Source organism: Rattus norvegicus, chromosome 1 (assembly GCF_036323735.1).
Source record: "Rattus norvegicus strain BN/NHsdMcwi chromosome 1, GRCr8, whole genome shotgun sequence".
In the NCBI taxonomy this organism is placed as follows: Eukaryota; Metazoa; Chordata; class Mammalia; order Rodentia; family Muridae; genus Rattus; species Rattus norvegicus.
In genome coordinates this window covers 117,429,858-117,443,472 of record NC_086019.1, presented here as the reverse complement: position 1 = coordinate 117,443,472, position 13,615 = coordinate 117,429,858, and the positions used below count along the sequence as shown (strand labels likewise).

The 13,615-nt window shown below is 40.7% G+C and overlaps 1 protein-coding gene across 7 annotated transcripts in view; it reads left to right on the top strand.

The window, feature by feature from the left end:
- Positions 1 to 13,615, top strand: part of Gabra5 (gamma-aminobutyric acid type A receptor subunit alpha 5) — a 112,979-nt gene that overhangs the window by 73,952 nt on the left and 25,412 nt on the right. For all 7 annotated transcript variants that reach the window (XM_017589075.3, XM_017589074.3, XM_039109851.2 and 4 more), the window contains 2 exons: positions 9,567 to 9,710; positions 13,140 to 13,292. In XM_017589075.3, coding sequence (XP_017444564.1) covers positions 9,567 to 9,710; positions 13,140 to 13,292 — 297 coding nt within the window. The remainder of the gene's footprint in view (positions 1 to 9,566; positions 9,711 to 13,139; positions 13,293 to 13,615) is intronic.

Here is a 13,615-nt window from a genome sequence, read left to right as displayed (position 1 = left end):
TCCCCATTAAAATTTCAACTCAATTCTTCACAGAATTAGAAAGAGCAATTTGCAGATTCATCGGGAATAACAAAAACCCAGAATAGCAAAAACTGTACTTAATAATAAAAGGATGTCTGGGGGAATCACCATCCCTGACCTCAAGCTGTATTACAGAGCAATAGTTATAAAAACTGCATGGTATTGGTATAGAGAGAGGCAGGTAGATCAATGGAATAGAATTGAAGACCCAGAAATGAACCCACACAGCTATGGTCACTTGATCTTTGACAAAGGAGTTAAAAGTGGAAAAAAATATAGCATTTTCAACAAATGTTGCTGGCTCAACTGGAGGTAAGCATGTAGAACAATGCAAATTGATCCATTCTTATCTCCTTTTAGAAAGCTCAAGTCCAAGTGGATCAAGGACCTCCACATCAAACCAGATACACTGCAACTAATAGAAGAGAAAGTGGGAAAGTGCCTCGAACACCTGGGCACAGGGGACAAAACAGCAATGGTTTATTCTCTAAGATCAACAATAGACAAAGGGAATCTCATAAAATTTCAAAGCTTCTGTAAGGCAAAAGACACTGTCAAATAGGACAAAATGGCAACCAACAGATTGGGAAAAGATCTTTACCAATTCTATATTCGATAGAGAGCTAATATCTAATACTTACAAAGAACTCAAGAAGTTAGATTCCAGAGAATCAAACAAGCTTATTAAAAATGGGGAATAGAGCTAAACAACGAATTCATTTTTTCTTTTTAAAAATTTTTTCTTGGATATTTTATGAATTTACATTTCAAATGTTATCCTCTCTCTCCCCTCTCCTCTATCCCTCCCCCTCCTCCTGCTTCTATGAGGATGCTCCCTCTCCCACTCACCTACTCCCCCCTTAACATCCTGGCATTCCCCTGCATTGGGGAAATGAGCCTTCACAGGACCAAGTACATTTCCTCCCATTGATGCTAGACAATGCTATCCTGTGCTACATATGTGGCTGGAGCCATAGTTCCCTCCATGTGTACTCAATGGTTAGTGGTTTAGTCCCTGGGATCCCTGGTGTTGTCTGGTTGGTTGATATTGTTAAACAAAGAATTCTTAACTGAGAAATATCGAATGGCCTGGAAGTGCCTAAAGAAATGGTAAGTTGTATTGCATTGGGATCAGATAATCCTACAAGGAATGATTTAAATTCTTTTTAATTTGTAAAAATTTCTTTTGTGTCCCAGGATGTAAAATATTTTAGAAAGTTTCCATGTGTTGCTGCATAGACTGTGTATTCTTTTGTTTGTTTGTTTGATTTTTGCCCAGATGATCTGCCTAATTGAGAAAGTGGGGTATTCCTGGATTAATATTAATCTGTGTCTTTGAATATAGTATTAGATTCTTTATGGAATTGGCCCACACCTGAGTTTTGCACATATACACTTAGAATAATACTATTTTTTTTATTAACTGTATCTTAATTGGAATGCAGTTAGTCACTTTATCTCTTCTGTTTAGTTTTAAATTGAAGTCTATTTTGACAGATATTAGCAGATCAATAGCAGCTTTCTTCCTGGTTCTATTTGATTAGAATATTTTTGTTTATCTTTTTAGTCTAAGGCAACGCTTATCTTTAAAACTAAGATGTGTTGTTGGGCTGCATGTCTGCCTCTGGCGTGCCCGAGTGCTGCCAGTGAGACATTCAGGGGAGGCAGAACACAGTCCATAACAGGGATCTCAGACATTGTTTCCCCTGGTGAGAAACAGCAGGCTCTGGGACTGATGCTGAGGCTAAACACACCAGGCTTATCTAGGTATCTCATTAGCATGGAGAACTCCAGGTTTTTATGCCAAGTGACTGATTGTCATGGTTCCCTCAGTAGGGTGTCAGGATTACCATTCCAGATCAGGTAGTTTAGCAGGGAGATTGCCCCATGCCTGCCACTCACAATTCTGAGATTCCCAGGGGTTTGGGCTGACTCAATCATACCAGTTCTTCTGTCTAGTGGCACCAGCTACACAATGTGTGTCTTGGAGGTAGAAGATAAATAGGTTTTTGCCTCTTCATCCATTCAGTCAGTATATTTTGAAAAGAAATTGAGTCCATTGATATTTGAAGTTATTACTGAAATTTTAATGTGTTAGTTGTTGATGATGTTTGGTGTTGTTTATTATTCTATTCTCATTGATAAATTTGGCTTATTTCCATGGAAAAATTTTCTTCCTCTTTCAATCATGGTAGATATTTTTCTCAGTTTGTTATTTTAAGCTGACTGTCACTTGGGATGCACTGCTCAAGGCTCTTCTTGTTTTCAAAGCTTCCACTTCAAACGTGTTCAAAGGTGTTATGATGATGGCTTTTCATTTATATGACTTGTGTTCTTTTTCTCTTGCAGTTTTCAATATACCTTTCTTTGTTATATCCTAGTGTTGTAACAATCATACACTGTGAGGATTTCCTTTGCTAGTAATGTCTATTTGGTTTTCTGTGTGTTTCTTATATTTGTATGTGTGTGCGTTTCCTACGTTTGGATTAGTTTTCTTCTGTGATCATGTGGGAGATTTGGTCTATGCCACTGACTTGAGATTATTCTCCCTCATATGTGCCTATAATTCAAAGACTTTGGATTTTTCACGGTATCCCAAGTTTTCTGTGCTTTAAAAGTTTTCAATGTTTTGTTCTTATCTGATCTAGATCCTCTATTTAGTCCATGAGACCTGTTAGTCTTTCTTCTGCTCAATTCATTCTACTTGTGAGGCCTGCCTCAGTTTTCAAACTGAGCTACAGGGTTTTTAGTTTCATCTTCTCTCTGCTTGAGTCCTCTACAGTGTTCACATCTCTCTGATTAATGGTAATATGCAACAAGCTCACAAATGATATCAACCTAAATGGAGATGAAAAAGCACTTTCTCCAGAATCAGGAACAAGACAAACTCGTCCATACCTATTCAATGTAGTACTTAACACCTAAGCCAGAACGAAAAAGACAATTGAAGGAAATCAAGGGTATACAACTGGGACAGAAAATAGTTGATGTATCTGTTTTTGTAGATGATAATATTTTGTATATAACCTAAACTCTACCATGAAACTTCTATAACTAATATACAATATAGCATAGTATAAAATTGACACACAAAATCAGTAATGTTTATATATACAAATGAGAAACACACTGAGAAAAAAACTTAAGGGAGTGGTACCTTTCACTGTAACCTCAAAAATATAAAATACTTTGTGATAATTGTAATCAAACAAGTAGAAGACTTGTATAATAAAAGCCTTAGGATATTGAAAAAAGACATGAAAGATGATACCAGAAGATGGAAAGATCTCCCCTGATCATGGCTCTGTATGAATAATATTGTGCCGGGCTGGAGAGATGGCTCAGCGGTTAAGAGCACTAACTGCTCTTCCAGAGGTCCTGAGTTCAAATCCCAGCAACCACGTGGTGGCTCACAGCCATCTGTAATGAGATCTGATGCCCTCTTCTGGTGTGTCAGAAGACAGCTACAGTGTACTCATTTAGTAAATAAATAAATCTTTAAAAAAAATTTAAAAAAAAAAGAATAATATTGTGCCAATAACTGTCATACCAAAATCAGTCTACATATTCAATGCAATCTCTATCAATATACCAACAAAATTCTTCACAGAAATTCAAAATATAAAATAACTCTCAACATACGGAAACACACACACACACACACACACATACACACACACACACACAAAGATGTCTAATACAATCCTAAATAATAAAAGAACTGCTGGAGTTACCAGCATCCTAGATTTCAAATTGTACTACAGAATTATAGTAAAAATATTGTTGCATTGGCATAAAAATGCACATGTCTATTAATAGAATCAAAGTGAAGACCCAGACGTAAGTCCACAAACCTGACTTTTGACAAAGAAATGAGAAATGCATATAGGAAAAAAGACAATTTTTAGCAAACAGTTCTGGTCAAACTGGATGTCTACATGTAGAAGAATAAGAATAGATTCATACTATGATCTTGCAGGAAACTAACTCCAAATAGATTAATAACCTCAATATAAGACCAGTACCCTGATAAAAGAGAAACTGGGCAATAGGTTTGAACTCACTGACACAGAAAAGTACTTACTTTCGAATAGCACACTGATAGCATAGGCATTAAGACCAACAAATAGTAAATGGAAACTCATGAAGCTGGAAAGATGTGTGCTAACGTACACCATCACTGGGACAAAGTAGCAGCTTACAGAATTGGAAAAGATCTTTGCCAATTATAGACCTGATAGTTTATGACAGAATAAACTACTAAAAACTGAACATCAAGAAAAATAAATATAGAGCTAAGTGAATATAGAGTAAGTAAAGACTTCTTAAACAAAGAAATAGAAATGACTGAAAATGCTTAGAGAAATGTCCCACATCCTTAGACATCAGGGAAATGCGAAGTAAAACCTCTAGGCTTAGATTTTTCATACTTTATTTAGGATTTTTAAATGCCTCATTCTCCCTTCTAGCCCACTAACCAGAGTTAGGGGAAAGGTTAAAAGGAAAAGGGGTTTGTAGACCTATTTAGTAGTAGTGCTTTGGGATGACTCCACTCTTCATTCTCAGAATACCAGCAGTTCAGTTTAAAAGCACACTCCAGAAGCAAACGGCAGCTCTACCCGACAGAAACAGGAAGGATCCACTGAATCAGCACAAGTCAAAGGAAGCAGCCAGAACTGACCTGAATCTTTGTTGTGTTCCTCTATATGAAATGAAGGCCAGCAAAGACCAGTGGAGAAGCCAAGTGTTACATGGCACAGCAATGCAAGTGTGTCAGCTTCTCACTGTTTGTGGGATTATATTCCTTCTAAACATCATGTAACCTCTCAAATGTCTGTTTTCAGCAAATGTCATGTGCCCTCTCACAAGACAGCTGCCAGACAAACATCACATGACACAACTAAATTTTTGAGAAACCAGAAATTTCTACTTTGAAAGCCACTTTCAAATTTCATGTCACACCTGCCAGAATGGCCAAGACCAATAAAGCAAATGACAACTCATGCTGGTGAGGATGTGGGAAAGGGGGATACTCACATACTACAGGTGGGAGCGCAAACTGATGCAGCCTCTATGGAAATCAGTGGTTTGGTTCCTCATGAAACTGGGAATAGATCTATATGTGCCAGCCATAGATCTGACAACAACAACAAAAATGACGGCGATGATGACAACCACCCCAAACACCAAGAAAACAATAAGTCCAAATAAAAATATGCCATGGAACTAAACAGAAAATATTTTCAAAGAAGGAGGACAAATGGCAGAGAAGTATTTTTAAGATGTCCAATTTTTTTAGCTGTTAAGGAAATGCAAATTAAAGCTATTTTGAGTTTTCATCTTACCTCAATTAAAATGTGTGAGAAAAATTACAACAAATCCTGGCATCAGTGAGTAGAACAGTTATTCACTGCTAATGAAAATGTAATCTGGTATTGCCCCTATGGAAATCAACAAGGAGGTTCCTCAGAAAGCTTGAAATAGATCTACCATATGATTCAGCTGCCCCACTCTTCCCTTTATACCTAAGGCACCGTGTATCCTACTACAGAGACACTTACTCACCCATACTTATTGTCGCTTTTTCACAATAACAAGGAAATGGGAAAAGCCATCAAACGGTAAACGAATAACGAAAATATGGTACATATATATACAACAGAATATTACTCATAAAAATGCAATCTTGAAATGTAAAGATAATGAAGTAACATAGATCCTAAACAACAAACTACATACATTCTTTCACATATAGATTCCAGCTCTAACTCTTTAAATGTATGTGCTTAAATTGTAGCCAGAATTTTAAGTGATGGCTGATAGAAAACAGGAGGTATGAAGGGGAAGGACATGATGGATAAGAAAAAGGTAGATGTGGTAGAGGTTGGCAGGTCAGGTTAGTAGAGAGAGGATGGGAGAGAATAACTAACACTATAAAGGTTTGAAAATGGAAGGTGGAAGACTACTGCTATAGACACTTCCTAAAATATACACATATATTTAAAGTTTAAATTAATTTATCCTATAAAGTGACGACAGTGCCTCTCTAGATATTATAGGCTACCAAACAAATAGCCCAGGGTAGGAATGGGTTACTTCTGTTTGACTTGGTGTTCAGTGAGATGCAATAGACCACCATTACCAGCTATTGCCTTTGCCCTTGGTTAATCTCTAAAACTTAATGTGAGACCCATTTCTGAAGATTTCACGTATTTGAATCATAAGTCATTGAGAATTCAAGCTGGTAAAGACTGGGGAGCTTCATCCCTCTGGCTATGTGTCACAGTGCTTAAGGTGTTCTGCACATTACTGTTAAAGTACTCAAGTGTCTTACCCAGATGTGAACTCTACAAGCTACAGTAACTATTGACCTGACAAGATATGGCCACTGGTAAAATAGTGTCCAGGGTAAAACAACTACAATTGTGATTCGATTTATGGATTTGTTCCATAAGAATTCATGCCTGGTACTGTTAACTGGGTCAAGAACCCAAGGCCAGTTAAGTCATAGGTCCTAAGGGGAGAATGTAATACTATTATTCTGCTAAATATACATAGTAATAAACTGCCCCCTAACTATTAATCTTTATATCTATTAGTGCATCCTCCTATCCTAGTCAGAGAAGCATATGTTTGCAAAAGATTTCAGTTAATACAGACACCCACAACTGGTCAATGTGAACAGTTTAAGAGACTGTGGAATATTTGGCTCTAAATGAGACATCTCTTCCACACATCCTTCTCCCAAAATCATCCTGAAAGAAGAATAGAAAGGCTTAATTCTTTGCTAAATCAGGGGTAGCGGGATGACTGCTGCGGAAGATGCTGTGAAAGATGTGCTACTGCAAACACGAACTCACAGGGACAGTGATTACAAGCACATCTGTATAACACAAAGCCAGCCAAAATCCCCAAATGGATGGAGATGACCCACAGGCAATTGATGTTGTTGGGGGAGGGCGAGTCAAGTTTTCTTTAGGGATATGACATCTGAGAGGCAACCTATGTACCTACAGATTGTCTCTTGCCCATGCACATATTGTCAGGATTAAGTGCCTGGGCAAATGAATACAAGTCAAGTCCAAAACTAATACAAGTTCAGAATATGAAACCAGAGAGAATGTAAGATTTACAATACTGCTTTGGCAGAAAAACAGGGGCTTCATGAATCACAGCAGAAAAAGGGATATTTTTATGTACACCGTTTTTTCTCACAACTGTGAATAATTGTTTGAACAAAGAAAAGGAGTCAAGGTTACAATGTAGTTTTACAGGGATTTGGTATTTTTCAGTAAGTCAACCACCAGATTGCTCTGGCTTATCCCTACTGAGCCTTGTCTAGAAGCCAAGCAGGGAGCTTTGCCTGTTAAGACCAGAGAATGGCTGCTTGTAGGCACACTTGGAGGAGTGGACTAGCCTGAGTGCTAGGAGGCGGTCCCTGTAGCCCATTTCTGCAGCTCATTGCTAGCTCCTGACAGCTTACCTTCTGCAATGGGACACTGGTTTTCTTAACCTGCAATTAGGAGTTGGAGCATGAAAGCTGAAGATATGATAGCTCACTTCCCCACATGGGGGCATCTGTGAAAGATTTTGTGTTGGGCTCTTGGGCAGACGTGCTGTTGTAACTGCAGGACTGACAGACAGCTCAGATACACAAGCTCGAGTGGAACTGCTCCTAAATTGCTGTGTCCTTGAGCATCCCTCAGCTACCATCAGCCACTTGTGCCCCTCCCAATGAGGTAGTTGCTTGCTGCTGTTGACTTATCTCAGATTCTAGAACCTGCAGTGCCTGGAAATGACATGGGTAATCTCATAGCCCATGCCTTGGGCATACCCTGACCATATTTGGGAATTCTGGACTTGTGCACACTTGTCTTCTCAGTACCCCAAGTAGATCTTCCCTTCACAATTTTCTTTGCCCCCTGCCCAGTCAGCCTGGAATAGTGCTTTTACCAGAACCCAAGACTCCAGAACCTCTATTTTCTGCTCAGTAGAAACAAGAAAAACTCTTTCTCCATCTCACATTGATTCAGTTAGCCGCTAAAAGTGCATTCCCCATTTCTCTCCTTCCTTCCATTAGTGAACAAAATGAATTAATGATGAATGTACTTCTTCATCTCTTCCCTCCTATAGTCTGTGTCTCACTCTGGCTGACAGACCTTGATAATACCTACATTTGAATAGGTCACATACTTTCTTTAAACCCCTTTCTCCAAGGTTTACCTGGCTCAGATAAAAAGTTCAGTGTCCCAAGACCCTATTATCACACCTGGCCCGCTTTATTATATTACTATCTTACTTTAGGTATCTAAGGATTGCCCTTTTGGACCTTGGTTCCTTCAGCCTCCTTTATCCCAGAGAGTCACTCCTGAACATCTCTTAGATACGCTAAATGGAGCTTTGTTAAGTCCCGTTCTTTAACAGGTCTCCTTCTTCTCTGAGGATGTGCCTTCACAGCACTTGCTGCTGCTACCTCTCACACTGTGTGTCTTTCCTGTGAGAGCTCTTTCTCTTCTCTAAGCATGAATTTCTTGAAGAGAGGTCCTTGGATCTGTTTTCCATCCAGTCTGTGCTAATTTTCTATTTCTGCTAGTGTGGCAAACTATCACCAACTCTGCAGATTAAAATAACGCTGTGCTGCCCCACAGTCTCATAACCAGAAGCCTACATTACCTCATAAATTTCTTTGTCTCATAAGGCCGGAGTCATTGTGTTAGAAGAGCTTCATTTGGGGGTTCTGAGTGGTTCAGCCGGTTTTCGAGGTGGGGTGTAATTCAGTTAAATGTGTCTGTGGGTGAAGGGTCTTTTCTTCTTGTCAACTGCTACACATGGATCATTTCCTTCTTCTTGGTGTAGTCCCTCCCTCCAGTGTCAGAGCCAGTCCAGCTGAGCCCCTCCTTCATTTGCAAATCTCCTCCTGGCTCCAGGTTGAGAAAACAGTTTTGATTGGACTGACTCATATGATAATCTGAGATAATCTCTGGATTTCAATCCCATTGCTGTTATTTCATCTGCACAGTTCCTTTTCCCATCTAAATAACAATTTGGCAGGTGTGACTCTTGGGCCAAGATGCTGATGCCTACCAGCCCTCCTTCCTGGACTGTATGGTCAGTACACAGGGAAGGTTTGGAATAGGAAGATCTGTGTGCTACAGATAAGTATTACTGTGTGAGTCAGGCAGCCATCTATATCTTGAGTGTGAGTCCTCTATCACCCCACCCCACAGATGATGGAAATGCAATACAGAATAGTTGATCTATTACACTCACAGGTCTGCTGGGATGGCAGGCACTTATTTCATATCTGACTCTATTCTTTTGATGTGTGGAAAGAGAAGGTGTATGAATTGGCTTAATCTGTGGCATATTTGGTGCATCAGTTCTATTGAGGTGGGAGGGTCTGACCCACAAGGGTGCTGCTCTACATGCTTTCTAAGCCCTGGAGGTCGATTCTCAACTTCATTCCCCCTTCCAACAACATCTTTGTCTTTCCTCCAGTGGAAACCACTCTGTACTTACTCCACTTTCTTTCCCTTTCCCCACAGATGCTTACCCTAATTCGGAAGTTGTCTATGTTTGGACCAATGGTTCCACCAAGTCTGTGGTGGTGGCAGAAGATGGCTCCAGACTCAACCAGTACCACCTCATGGGGCAGACAGTAGGCACTGAGAACATCAGCACCAGCACAGGTAAAGATGCCTGACTTGTTGCCTGGAGTTAAGGGGCATCCCACCCTCTGTGGCGTCATGTTCCACTGTGCAGGAGTAGAGACTCCATGCAAGTACTCTACCTCTTGTAGGTTCCCTTGCAGCTTGACAAAGGGTCACCATCTGCAGTGACCTGAGAATGGAGAAACCAAGGATCTTTAGTGCATGTGGTATCTGCACTGTACATGTAGGTCGTGTCTGGAGTCGCAGTTATCAGCTTCTATAATATACTTCCCCAAACCTGAGAAAAAAGGTGGTCTCTTCAAAGCGGGGTTTGCCTACTACTGACAGTCCTCTTGTTTCCTTCCCCGAACATCTCAGAAATTCCTCTGAGGTTGAATCTGGAAAATCCAACTAGCAGTAGGAAAAGAGTGTCTAAGGTGATACCAACAAGGAAGAAGATGCACTCAATCACACAATACTCTCTCTGTAGGCAGTCCATATGGCTTCAGCTAATAAAACATGAATGTTGAGGCCAAAGAATACCATGTACTCAACCTGTACTACCTTGAAGTTGGCTAAGCTTCTCTTGGCTGGGGGACAGCATGGCTCAAGCTATCACCAGATGACAGTACTGAGTAACAGGGGACATGGTTTGTTTCTTTATATAATAGGAGAGAAAAGTCTGAAAGGATGGTCCAAGCCATGACTGCAATGTGGGCTAAGCCTCAAAGAAGCCTTTGCTTAGCTTACTGTTTGGTCACAGTCAAGCAGCTAGAAGAATACACACAAGACATCAACAACAATCCCTTCTTTATATGGCATGTGTGTGTCAGGGCAGGGTCCTACTTACCAATAGCACAGTGCACCAGGCATGCCTGAATGAGAAAGAGAGCCTGAGAAGGTAGTGTCCCTGGCTAGGTACCATGCCCTGGGTAAAGGAAGTGAAATTTTACATCTAGTTTCATGGAAATGAAAGGAAAGTTATGTGGCAGAGTTTGGAGTGCTGATGCAGGGTGCTGCCTTTGAGAATAGTTTTATACAATCCCTTGAAATTTTAGAACAGAGGCTCTGCTCCAATCCGAATTCTACAAAGATAACATTTTAAAAAGTAGTGTCCTGTTTTGTGACTAATAACTCAAAACTAAGCAATAAACAAACAAAGGGAGGAAGAATGCAAAAGATAGTAATTTTAGATCCTTCTGTATTTTGAATGGCATTTCTTTTCTTCATGTGTTATGGAGGGACAAAATTTAATCATTTCAAAAGAACAAGATCTTGCTACTAGACATATGTCCATCATTCTCTCTATCCCTGTTTCTCTCTTTTACATGAGAGCCTGTTCAGCCTTTCAACTGCACTCAGCTGCCTCGAGTTATTTAAAAACATACTACACCCCACCCTGCATCATATATAGGCATTGTTTAGAACTTTGTCTCCTTTAGTGTATGTTAGAAGACATATTTTACCTCCCTTTGTCTCTGAGGTTCCATTTTCTCTGATATGATAAATAAATGTCTTGGGGTGTCTACAGCAACCTTGCTAAACTATGGGCTTTTGTTCAAGCAGCCTCCAACATGCCAATGGCCTGTCTGCACAGCCAGGAGATGACTTACCCTCATAGGCAAGAACCCAACTGGAGTTTGCATTGAGAATCTCTCCAAGACTCTGCTTGTGATCATAGTACCCAGCAGTCCAGACCCCAATACCCAATCCCGGCTTGATACTACTCCCTGAAGAAGTATCCAGACCATCCAATATTTTTTTTACTACTCCAAGCATCCCTTCCATCTCTAGGGAGACACAAACTCATCCAGAAATCCTCATTCACATAGCCCCATAGCCCACCCATCTTAGCTCCTTACCAGTTAACCATTAGGACGGCGTCATTTTCAGCAAAAAATGGAAGATCTCCACTGGCCTCCAACACAACCAGGCAAATCCAGAGAAGGCATTGCGGCATTGCCTAGGAAATCCAGTTTAGAGCAAGAGAGGACAGTAGTGTCTTTTCTGGGTGGCAGAGGAAGGAATGCGCTTCCCAGATCTGTAGCCTGTGTGGCTTTTCCTTACTCTCCACCTGGGTTGGGAAAGCACCAGTCCTTGGTAGATGGTAGCGGTCCTGTCTCCCTGGAGCTCAACAGCAGGGGAAGAGGAAGGATGTGTTCATCCACAGCAGAGCTATGGATGCCAGATTTCTATCTGCAAAGACTAAATCCTCAGATCCTGATTGCTATAACCTGGAGAGTGGTAAGGGGGGTAGGGAGCATGACACAGATTGACTGGGGATTAATGAAACACACAAATCTGATTTTCTCTAAAAAAAAAAAAAAAAAAACACGCACCAGCAAGGGCCTTTTGGAGGCTAGAGTTCACAGCATTTGCTTATGAAACGACCTTTAAGAAAGCAAGGCAGCAATTCCCACAAACCCCCAAGCTAAACAACCACAGCATGTGGACCTAGTGCAGACCCATGCAGGCTCCATGATCGCCACTTCAGTCTCTGTGAGCTCCTATGCGACCTTAGTTGATTCATCCAGACTTGATATGGGGATTTGTGCCCTGTATGCGCATATACTTACTGCATTTTTTTCAGCTGTGTTTGCTTGATAACCCTGGTAGGCCTGCTATTTCCTGAAGCTTCCCTTCAGGAGCAGCAGTGGATCTAGGGGAGGGGGAAAGTGGGACCGAGGAACTGGAAGGAGGAGAAGGAGAGTAGGGAGGGGAGGCTGCATTTGGAATGCATTGTATGAGAGAAAAATAAACAAGAAAAAGTGAGAAAGGAAGGTAAAGAAGAAGCCAAGCAGCTTGCATGATAGCCATCTCCAACTAATTCATCTCAAAGGCAACCCCCACACCTAGGGAAAATCATGGATGAGGAAGCAGACCCACAAGTTCAGGATGCCTAGTCTGCTGTGAGAAAGTGTGTTCTATATATGAGAAGTTCTATATATGTGCCTATGAACAATCAGCAGTACTGATTGCCCGAATAAAATGATAACACCAGTTGACATACTACCATGGAACAGGAAATTCCTACCCCTAGGTGAAGAGCTCCAGGTGGTCAATGGGAGCTGAGAGAAGCAGCAGAATCACTTTCCTCCAGGGGCAAGCTCCTGTGTAAGCTGTCCATCTCAGCGGTCACCTCTGACACATATATGTTCATACTGTAACAATAGTAATTAAAGAAGGTATCATGACTTTAGGGTGAGAACATGAGAAGAGATGTTTAGAAATAAGGCAGTGTACATATATGAAGTTCTCAAAAAATAAAAAAAATAACTCATAAGCAAAAAACAAAAGAGAAATTAAAAAATAACAAATGAGGCACCCCCTACTACTAGCTACCTAAGCAAATAGCACAAGTAAGGAAATTGAAGGAAGAAGATGGGAAGCATTAGGAACTCTTCTGAGGAGGGCATTAACCCTGGTCCTGGAAGATAGAACTGATCTCTCTAATTTGTGCATTTGCAGGTGAATATACAATCATGACTGCTCATTTTCACCTGAAGAGGAAGATCGGGTACTTTGTCATCCAGACGTACCTTCCCTGCATCATGACTGTCATCTTATCCCAGGTGTCTTTTTGGCTTAATCGAGAATCTGTCCCAGCTAGGACAGTTTTTGGTGAGTAACTCCAACCAAGGCTGACCTTGGCATAGGTGTTTACAATGACCAGTTCCATAGATACATTTGAACTGTGTGTTAAAAGTCCTTATCGGGTAGCAGGGTAGAAAAGAAGTCAGAATGGGCTCACCAGAGCAGACAGGTTTATTTGGGAAAATCTGAGAAAGGCTTTACACCATGCAAGCAGTGAGAGAACCTCTCTTACAGACTAAGGGGTCTTTTACTGATTTAGCAGGAGGAGAGGGGGAAGAAAGGCTATGTGGGTCAGCAGCTGGCTAAGCTCTTCTTTTGCTACAGGATTTTTCCCAGTTAAGTTGTGTCTC